The 10,997-nt window shown below is 37.9% G+C and overlaps 1 protein-coding gene across 5 annotated transcripts in view; it reads left to right on the forward strand.

Moving 5' to 3' along the window:
- Positions 1-8,740, forward strand: part of RIC1 (RIC1 homolog, RAB6A GEF complex partner 1) — a 46,106-nt gene extending 37,366 nt beyond the window's left edge. For 3 of the 5 annotated variants that reach the window (XM_041486100.1, XM_041486103.1, XM_041486102.1), the window contains exons 19-26: positions 262-990; positions 1,315-1,473; positions 1,584-1,717; positions 2,694-2,980; positions 3,789-3,983; positions 5,756-5,945; positions 6,075-6,263; positions 6,555-8,740. In XM_041486100.1, coding sequence (XP_041342034.1) covers positions 262-990; positions 1,315-1,473; positions 1,584-1,717; positions 2,694-2,980; positions 3,789-3,983; positions 5,756-5,945; positions 6,075-6,263; positions 6,555-6,840 — 2,169 coding nt within the window. In that variant the 3' untranslated portion in view covers positions 6,841-8,740. Of the gene's footprint in view, positions 1-261; positions 991-1,314; positions 1,474-1,583; positions 1,718-2,693; positions 2,981-3,788; positions 3,984-5,729; positions 5,946-6,074; positions 6,264-6,554 lie in introns of those variants that run through there. The other 2 variants (XM_041486104.1, XM_041486105.1) reach the window with 2 other exon arrangements.
- The last annotated feature ends 2,257 nt before the right edge of the window (positions 8,741-10,997 follow it).

A 10,997-nucleotide genomic window follows, 5' to 3' on the forward strand; every position in this document is an offset into this window, starting at 1 on the left:
TATCTCTCTGCTTCCTGACTAAGTATTAAGGAGGTTAAAAAAAGAAAGAAATGTCTTGAGTTAATATAAGTATTAAGTCATCTTTTGTCACATGCTAGGATGCAGATAAGAGAGAAGCGGATTTGTTTCTTCTTTGTTAGAAGAATTACATGTTTGAAGACAGTAATTCTTAGCTGAAAAATAGAGTTCTTGTGAATAGGAAAAAAATGAATAATGGATACTGATTTTTTTTTTAAATTTTTTATTTTTCATTTTAAATAGCTACCTTTTTGTGCTCCAGTTGTCCTAGCTCAGTCTGTTGAAAATGTATGGACTACTTGCAGGATTAACAAACAGAAACGCCACTTACTGGAGGCTCTGTGGCTCAGCTGTGGTGGGGCAGGTATGAAAGTCTGGCTTCCCCTGTTTCCCAGAGATCATCGAAAACCGCATTCCTTTCTGTCAAGACGGATCATGCTGCCTTTCCACATCAACATATACCCATTGGCTGTTTTGTTTGAAGATGCCTTGGTTCTTGGTGCTGTTAATGACACTGTGCTCTATGACTGTTTATACACTCAAACCAGTGCTAGAGAACACTTAGAGGTTCTCTTTCCTTTCTCCATTGTTGAGAGGACCTCTCAGATCTACCTCCATCACATTTTACGCCAGCTCTTGGTTAGGAACCTCGGTGAACAAGCCTTGCTTTTGGCCCACTCCTGTGCCACATTACCATACTTTCCTCATGTACTAGAACTGATGCTTCATGAAGTGCTGGAAGAAGAAGCTACCTCGCGGGAACCTATTCCCGATCCTCTCCTTCCCACTGTGGCGAAGTTCATTACAGAATTCCCCCTCTTCCTGCAGACAGTTGTTCATTGTGCTAGGAAGACAGAATATGCCCTGTGGAATTACCTTTTTGCTGCTGTTGGAAACCCAAAGGACTTATTTGAAGAGTGCTTAATGGCCCAGGACTTGGACACAGCTGCCTCTTACCTTATTATTCTACAGGTAATGGCACCAGATCTATTGCAAGAGTACTGATATTTACTTATATTGCAGTATTTTAAAAATAATGTCATATCAAAGTTGTGCATGTTCAACAGATCTTTAATTTAACAGTTTTCTGTTGATATTATGTCCAGTTATGAAGGGTGGTAAGATCATGCAGTGTAAGTAGTTAGTTTACCATTTTAAATGGGAAAATTATAGCATGAAATTTTCTGGTTTTAATTTTTGGTATACTCCAATGTGAAGCAATGTGGCTTGACTTAGTAGAACTTCTGATGCTCTGTAGTAAAAGTAAATCACTTAATTATGCTTTGTTGCTTGCAGAATATGGAAGTTCCAGCAGTTAGCAGACAACACGCTACTCTCCTATTTAATACTGCCTTAGAGCAGGGAAAGTGGGATCTCTGTCGTCATATGATTAGATTTCTTAAAGCTATTGGCTCTGGAGAAACAGAAACACCCCCAGCTACACCAACAACTCAGGTTTGTGATGAGAAAAGTAAATACTGTGCATCAAGCCTTGTATGGTTAATCTTCATGTTGTGTATCATGTTTGGTCCTTTGAGTGTATGTTTTGGTTTTCTTGCTTTTAGGAACCTAGTTCAAGTGGTGGTTTTGAATTCTTCAGGCATCGCAGCATTAGTTTATCCCAATCAGCAGAGAATCTCCATAGCAAATTTAATCTGACAAAAACACTGAGTATGCCCTCTGGCCCATCTGGAAAAAGGTAATGTCCTCTCCTTCCTCACTTTATTAGGTAGAAGACTAACTTTCTTACCAATTTAAGCTATAGAAATAAATTATATGATAGGTTTGCCATAATCTCCTTCTACATCTTTTGCATTTATAATTTCACAACTTTTGTACTGTGTGTGTCTCATAACATTCTTGGGAAAATATATTCTCACACATGTAAATACATGTATGTGTGTTTGTATGTATGCACAGGCATGCTTACCTAGATACTGCTGATCAAAAGACCCTGAAACCACTGGATGTGGGACACATTACGTGTGTAGTAATTTAAGTAGCTAGTAAGACCACGTGCCTCATATTTAAAGGACTTGTTTTGCTGAAGAATACATTTTGAACAGCTCACAGTTTGCAGCAGTGTGCTGCTCTGCTTCTGTGCATATCTTGATCTGGCACTGTGTTTCCAAGCTACAAATAGAACTTTTTATGCCTTGGGGTGAATCTCTTTAAAGCTGCTGTATACTGACTTGATATTGATAGATATTACAATTCAGAAGTAGTATTGAACTGAAATTCATTATTATCTTTGCCTTGGTGTTTTTCCCCATCCTGATTTCTAAAACCATCCTAGTTTCAAATCTGAATTAGTAATTTTTAATAGAGAGTACTGTCTTAAAGGTTTTGATAGGAAGGCTTGTATTTTGACTTGACTATTTCTCTAAACTTTGCAATGCCTTTTGTCTCTCTTACTTTACTTTTTTCTGCATTGCTAATAGTTTAATGCTCTATAAAAACTGCTGCTGTTGTAATTTAAATCCTTTATTTCACCTACCTGTTGAAGCAGTGGGATCTTTTAGAGAATATAAACAGCAAGGAATTAGGGAAACTGCTTCTGCTGTTATATAGAAAGCTCCCCTTTTACTACTCTGGTGACTCGATGTTCTGCAGTTGTGACCTTTGTGACTCAGCTTTATCAGTGTTCACTTGGCTGTTCTGTGCTGTGTGTGTAGGTGGAGTAAAGACAGTGACTGTGCAGAGAACATGTACATTGACATGATGCTCTGGCGGCATGCTCGGCGTCTGCTGGAGGAAATCAAGCTGAAAGACCTTGGCTGCTTTGCTGCACAGCTGGGCTTTGAGCTGATCGGCTGGCTGTGCAAGGAGCGAGCCAGAGCTGCCCGTGTGGAGGATTTTGTGTGTGCTTTGAAAAAGCTACACAAGGATTTCCTCTGGCCATTTCCAGTTATACCAGCTTCATCCATTAATTCACCTTTCAAGAATGGAAAGTACAAGACAGGTACAGTAACATCTGAGTTTGATAGATTTCAAACTCAGATTTCCTTCCTGCAGTGCTACATCTGTGACTCTCAGCCTGTTCTGAGACAGGCTCTCTCTTTAGCCAAGATAAGAACAGGCTAAGGCTTGCCACCTGCACAGCTTTCTCACATAGAATGTTTTTGCAGAGATTCTGTTTAGCATAGACAGTATCTCTTGTGTGATTACCTTTTCTGTTGAAATCTCCTGCTTTCTAAGGTGTACTGAATTGGATATCAGTATAGATGTTGAACTTAACATGGAAATTGCTGCGGTGTAAATTCTGCTGCAGAAAATGACTAAAATCAATATTCTTTTATTGTCTCTAGATGACTCTTTGATTAACTTTTTTAAAAAGTAATGTTCCTAATGTTTGAAATTGACTTTGTTAGATGATAAGAACTTTGAAGATTTCTGTAAACCTCCTTATTGTTACTGATCTCTCAGTTCACTACCTTACCTCCTTACAGCATAGTTGACATTTGCTACCTTATCTCCATTATGGCAAGGTCGACATTGCTGCCAAGTCTTCTTCTTCTCAGCAGCAGCATCATTATTTACTTCTGTTGATGCTAACACTTTATTACATCATACTTCTTTTATGCCAGTGCTCTCATAAAAAGCTGCCCAGAAATTCCTGAAATGCCTAAACTTGCTGCATTCCTTTGAATTTCATTGGTCCCCTGAATATTGACTTCGATGCAAGTTTTAGCTTTCTGAAATGCCTGAACTGTCTAAATTTCCTTCTGGGTACTTACATGATTTTTCTATGGTGTGTTTTGATTTTTTAGCTGTGGGGGAGCAACTACTAAAATCTCAGTCTACAGACACCTTTATAAACATGGAAATGGACACCGGGATTTCAAACACACCTCGCAGTCGCAGCTGGCTTGGTACTATCAGCTCTTCTCAGAGAGAGATTGACACTGTTTCATCCCATGGACCACACATGCAAGATGCATTCCTTTCTCCTTTGCTAAGTAAAGGTTAGTCACTCTTCCTTCTATCTGCTCACTGGAAGAATGTGAAGTGTGTGCTTATATTTTGATATTTGTGTGTCACTGCTGTATTGTCGCTTCCCAGCTACTGATAAGAAAAATTCAGGGAAAAAAAAAAAAAAGAAAGGACTTACTGAAACATGAACTGAATTTTTTACAACAGAAATGTAATGCCCATGTTGTACATCTCTAAGTATGTGAAGTTGAATATGAAATAGATATTTGCTGGAGTTTCTATCTGTGGTGATAACTTGAAGTTCAGTATTTTTTCAGTCTGGATAGGAAGAGTGTCCTGTGTTGTGGCTTTTTGTTTGTCTCTTGCATAGATCAACCTCTTGCACAGGTTGGAACAGCTCTAATTGCATGAACTTTGTACTTTTGGGTTTCTTAAGAATGATACTAGATACATTACTTACTGAGGAAGTTGAGGATATTAGAGATCCATATAGCTGTATTTTTTCCTATGGCTTTATGTAAATTGCTTTTTAAAAGCTGCAGTGTATGATGAACTTAGTAAAATACAAAGAGAAATTGTACTTTGTATGTATTTTTTCTGAACACAGAAAGAGATGGGAAAAGTTTGTCAGACCATTCTAGTATTTTTAAAATTTTGTATACTTCCTCTTGTCTTTGAGCATAGAGCAATGTTTTCAACAATATCTAAATAATGTGATTTCCACTTCATTAGGGCAAAGATCTAAGTACCTAGTGTGAGCTACAATTTCTTATTTTTTACAACTGTAGAGTCTTCTGTGAGATTCAGAGCATTAGGAGATCCTCTGTGTCTGCTTGGGCACAGTCTCATTTTATTTTCAGTCCTGTTTCTCTTGTTTTTTAAATCTGGAGACTGCAAGAAAATAGGTATCTCTTTTCATTGCACTGATTTTATTGCTGCCTGCCACTAGTGCTCTTTCTTTAAACAAATATATGTGGGGGGTTTTTTCTGAGCTGGATGAAGACCTTTGAGTTCAATGGACTTTGCTATGCATTTTGAAGCAGTTTATTTCTAAAGAAACTAAATGAATAGCCTTCAAAACATTGCAAGCTGAATTCTAATTAAAAATTCACAAGTTACTAATCCAGCACTGGTATTTATTGGCAAGAAGATAAATTAACTTTTTGACTTCCTGAACATTTTCCAAGAAAAGATGCATCTGCTTTAATATGGAAATAGTTCTCAAGAATAGGTGCCTTCGTGACTCACCACTGTAATGGTTTTAGCTTTGTTGTTACTGTTCCTTTGAAAATTCTGTTACTGCATGTGCTCTTTGTGTTTTACTGGAAATACTTCTTTTTGTAATGTGTGCTGATAAATATTTACATTACAAAGCATTCAAAATCTTCATGGTTTTGTGTAAAGAAAATAATTTGATATTGAAACTTAATTTTAACAAAATTTAAAGTTAAATAAGTAGAATTTTAGACAGACTGTAACCCTTCCTAGACTTAATTCTAGGACTGTAGTATGCAAGGTGCTGTATTGGTGCTTTTGTGATGATTGCCAACACATACCTAGGATGCCTTACTGATAATAATTCTTATGAATTATTTTTACTGAATAGAAAAACTATTGCATTCCTGCAACATTAGTTCTGCCATCCAGTGTGACAAGAAGAATGCTGAAGTGGGATGGACAATATGCCTGAAGTAACTGTGATGCACTGTAAAGCATTACTGTTTGTCAGTTTTTTTAGGAAGTAGTTCAGAAATTCTGAGTCTTACTAAAGTAAGTAGTTTCTTTTTTCCCTTATGTTTCTGAGTGTTTTTGATAGGTGACGAATGCAGCATTGGTTCAGCAACAGACCTGACTGAAACAAGTTCTATGGTGGATGGAGACTGGACCATGGTGGATGAAAACTTCTCCAGTCTAAGTTTAACTCAGTCAGAGCTTGAGCAGCTCTCTCTAGAGCTGGCCAGTAAAGGGCCACACAAGTCACAGGTGCAGCTGCGGTAAGTAATGACACCTTTGAGACTGAGAATTGCTGGCATGCAGCATTTGGAGAAAGAAACAATCTACACTATCACACTGCAATTTTTGTCTTGGGAGTAGAAAAATAAACAGCTTTTCTTTCCATATAGGTATTTGCTACATATCTTCATGGAAGCAGGATGTCTGGATTGGTGTGTTGTCATAGGCCTTATTCTCCGAGAATCTTCGGTTATCAACCAGGTTTTTAGTATCATGCAGTCCTCTGATACTGATGGAGAAATCTGTCAGAATATCAAGACTGGCCTAGATGCTGTTGACAAGTGGGCTTCTACGGATTGGTGAGTGTTACTTTCTACCTTCATGTTCATTTGAGCCATAGATATTTTTTAATGTAAAAAGTAACTTCGAGTAATTACATTGGCCTTAGCTGAAACCTCACTTCAGAGAGTTGTAATCAAACTGGGAAAAAAACCCCAAAACACAAACCAAATCGAAACGAACTCAGTTTTCTAACTTGTTTGATCAGATTGCCTTTATCTCTTTATTTATAAACATTTCTGCTTTTCAGGCACGTGACAAAAGTATTAATTTTTATTAATTTATGTTGTTCTGTCCCATTCTCTTCCTAGCCCTGGGTACAAGCCATTTCTAAGTATCATCAAACCACAGATCCAGAAACTAAATGAAATAGTAGAAGAGCAAGTACAACCAGAAGCGTTTCAACCAGTGAATCCTTCTAAGGTTCCTGAACAAGTGAACCCAAGAGCTGAGGAAAGCAGGACTTCATCTAGCCATGGCACTAATCCTCAGAGTGATGCTGGCAGCACCAGTGCAAGCAGACATGAAGAGGACAAGGCTAAGACAGAGGATGAGGATTCATTCCAAGAAGGCAGTTATGACTGTGTTGTGTCTTAAATGGAAGGTCAACAATTTCCATTTGTTCAGGTGTGAAAGGAAGCAAACCAGCTCTTAGATCTGCTTCTGTGTTTTGGATTTCAGCTCTTTTTAATTTTGTTTGTTTTGGTTTTTTAATATTTCAATCTTTGAAATTTTTAGTGGGGATAACTAAATACCAGTTTTATCTAATAATTTCAAAAGGAGGCATGACTCTTTTTTGATGCAATGGCCAGACTTCACATTTTGATACTTTAAATAGTGTTGGAGAGTGAACACACATGGAGACAGATTCAGCCAATGTTTGTCAGTACCTTTACATCACCAAAATGTTCCGAAGAAACTACTTATATCTTGCTTCAGTTTAAAAGGTGAAGAGGGGATTAAATATAAAAACTGTTTTCTTTGCAGCTTCCCTGCCTAATAAATATCTGATCAATGCAGTTCGGATTGGTTTGATACCAATATTTTGTATTAAAGGACTGTAAAATATATTGTATGTTTTTGTGAATAATCTTGTACAAATACTCAAGACTGTACCATATTTGGAGGTACCTATGTGTATTTGCATGTTTCTAGATGACTAGGAAAGTTAAAGCAGAGTTGCACTTCTTTCTGGATGAGGCATACTTTACTGACCTAACACTGACACAAGGTGGCTTACCTGTTTTCTACTGCCACTTAACAGATGTAGTTGGGTTAATGGACTGCTGAAGGTTATTTATTTCATTGTAAATTCTTTTCTGATAAGTGGATTTTTAAAATGTAAATAATCATCATATACTCTTGCTATGGAAAACTAGTTTAACAGCTCATACTTAAACATTTTTCAAACATTTTATAATATGCATACTTCTAACTAAGACATATTTAACTTTCATACAATGTTATGAAAACCTGGCTGCAGAAGTCTGTTGCTTTGAGGTACTTATTTTTTCTAGCTGCTGTCCCTATGTAATAACTACCTGTAACAGTATTAATTTAGATATAGCTTGTTTGTACTGTGCAATCTGAACAAAAATGCAACATTACTCATTTTATACATGATAAACTAGTTTATTTTTTATAACATCACTTGATTACTGACATGGACCAAACCATATCATAGGGTAGTTACAGCATCTGTTGCTTTTCTAGTGTAGTTACTAAATGCACATCCATTTAAACTCTGAAACTAAGATTATTCACAATTAAGTTTTAAATTAATTGTGGTTTCATCATCTTTATTTCCTTTGTAGATAAGATCAAGTGCTTTAAAATGTGCAGATATTAAACTGTTGCTTTAGAATGGCTTTACTAAGCCAATACAACCAGTACAAGTGCAATAATTGTATTACGTGGAAGGCTGGAGCTATTAATGAATGCAACTTGAACTTCATTTTAAGAGTTGAAACTTGAGACTGAAGTTAGAGGAAAGAAACTCAGTTTGAGTCCCAGCATTAAGCTTATTCTGCATTGTAGCTACTGGTTACAGATAATGTCTATCATACCTACAAGCCTGTTGTGACCTGACGTCAAAATTCATTATTGTTTTAAGGGGATAATACTTAAAGCTTTTTTTATGATAAAGAAACCTGCTTAATCTATGTTAAAAGAAATAAAAACTGTGCTTCAAGTTAATATTTTTCTGTGGTTCTGTGGTAATGATGTAAGCCAAACCTATCCTGGTCAGTGTTCTGCTGTTCAGGTTTTGGATCTGTGCAAGTAAAACATACATTAACTGATATATTAACATTCTTAATATTCATATCTTACTACTGTGCTACTGTTGTTTAGCAGGTAAATTTTTTTAGTTGTGAAATTTTAGAAGTTTGTACTCCTTTAGTAGTAATTATCTCTATGCAAATCTTACGTGCTAATTTTGTATTTTGATTTCACTGCTGTTATACTTGTAATTAAAAGACAAATGTATTCAACTTTACTTGAAGTTACTCCTGTGAAAAAGAACTTCTGACATCAAGCCATTCAGGTAGGCCATCATAGAGAGACAAAGCTCTCGGAGAAACCACCTGATGAAATTGTTTTTTATACTCCTGAGGCTTGTTTTTTACAGGATGAAGGAATCGAGCCTTTGCCTTATTAGTGCATCTTTGAAGTTACATACACCTGCTGCTGTGAAAAGAGATGTAGTGGGTTTAGGTGGCAAGGGTGTGGCAGCAAGGAGGGCTGTGTCAGACAGCCAGTTCCAACAAACACAAGCTGGTGCCTCCTCTCCGTAATGTATTTAACAAGGAGTAAAAAATGCTATGGAAGATGAGTGAGGAAGAGTCCTGCAGGCAGCCAGACCCATAATGGAGGAGCAGGAGGAGATATTCCAGGCACTGGAACAGATTCCCTGCAGCCTGTGGCTCTATGCAAGTAAACACACACATTAAATGAGATACTAACAGTCTTGCTAATTAGTATTGCTAATTACTGCTGTGGTACTGCTCAGCAGCACAATCCTACTAGATGATGGGGAAGCAGGCTCTACACCTGCAACCCACTGTGGAGCACGCTGGAGCAGATATCCACAGTGGCAGCCTTGGAGCACTCACACTAAGCAGGTGGATGGATGAGCCCTGAATAAAGCTGCAGCCCAAAGAGCCCACGCAAGAGCAGGTTCCTGGCAGGAACTGTAGCCCACAGGGATCCATGCTGGAACAGTCTCTTCCTGAAGGACCATCCCAGCAAAAGGAGGATCCACTCTGAATAAGTTTATGACAGACTGTATCCCATGGAGTGGACCCCATGCTGGAGCAGGGCAATAGTGAGGAGAGGAAGGAAGCAGAGAAGAAATCTTACAGACTGACCAGGACATGACTCTTAACTGACCATCCCCAGTTCTTCTACATCACTGTGAGAGAGAAGGCAGAAGAGTGAATCTGGGAAGGACGGGGAGGTTGGCGGAAAATGTTTGGTTATCATATTTTAATTTTAATTGGTAATAAAATAATTTTCCCAAGGCCAGTTTGTTTCATCTGTTGTGGGTACCAGTGAGTAATGTCCCTGTCTTAACCCATGCATTTTCTCATCCCATTTTCTCCTCCTGGTCTGCTGAGGGAGGGGTGTCAACAGTTCGGTAGGTACCCACCAGCTACCCAGGGATAACCCTCCACAAAAGGTCTATTCCTTCTACAAATGTGCACTGTTTAACTAAAGACAGGAAAAATAGGCCACTTAGCCAGTTGAGGCTAAACATCTTTTTATGGAATTCCAACATGTTGACACTCTTCACTTTGTGTATCCAGCTCACATAAAATTGGCTGATGTAAGATTTCCTCCTTCACAACAATTTGCACGTCAAGTTTTCTTGATCTGTTTCTCATCCTGTGCAAAACCAACTGTCTCAAAAAAATAGGAACAATACTCTGTATTTGTTGCTATTAGATCCTTTCACACTGGGTATACTTACAAAACTGCTTGAATCAAGCTGCAGTTCTGAGGGTAATTTTTCACTATCACTTTTGCCAACCCAAGTAAGCTAATTTTTCCTCAGCATGTTTTCGGTCAAAGAAACCAGTTCAAATGGCTTTAGAGCCAAAGTGTTTCTAAGCTACAGGTTTGAGACCCAGTGTTAAGTAAGCAGAAATACCTGAATTCATAATCTAGCCAGAAACAGAAAAAGGAGGTCCTTTTCATAATAAACTGAGGGGAAAGTTTTCTATGGCTATAATGATATTATAAAAGATGATGGGTAAGTTGCTGAGTGTGGTAAGCTGGCTTCAGCTGGAGGATGGATTTCCCACAAGTAAAAGGGAACATAAAGGCAACAGACACAACCGACTGTCTCAGCTTCCTATCCTAGAGCTGAACACTGCTGAAGTACTCTAGTAGACAGTGACAGGAATGGCAACACAGGGTGAGTGGTGTAAGTCAGCCCAGTGTTTAATCAGAGAAAAGAGAGATACAAACATGTTGATAAACACTGTTTATCACATGGCCCCTGAAATAGGAAACTCCTTGGGTTACTTAATCAGAGAGCACTGAGAGAAGATTTTATTTAAGAGTCCGCAGCTGGAGCCTAAAGCTACTACTACATAGCAGACACAAAGCACCTAACTACTCTTTCCTTACTTTTTTCAAGTTGTTTCCTATCCAAAAACTCCAAACCCTCCAAAAGGCCCTAACAAATACAAAAGAATAAAAGAAAAAAAATCCACCAAACAATTCAAAAACCTTGAAACAAACCAAACCAA

The sequence above is a fragment of the Pyrgilauda ruficollis genome, unplaced genomic scaffold (assembly GCF_017590135.1).
Source record: "Pyrgilauda ruficollis isolate IOZ18807 unplaced genomic scaffold, ASM1759013v1 scaffold74, whole genome shotgun sequence".
In the NCBI taxonomy this organism is placed as follows: domain Eukaryota; kingdom Metazoa; phylum Chordata; class Aves; order Passeriformes; family Passeridae; genus Pyrgilauda; species Pyrgilauda ruficollis.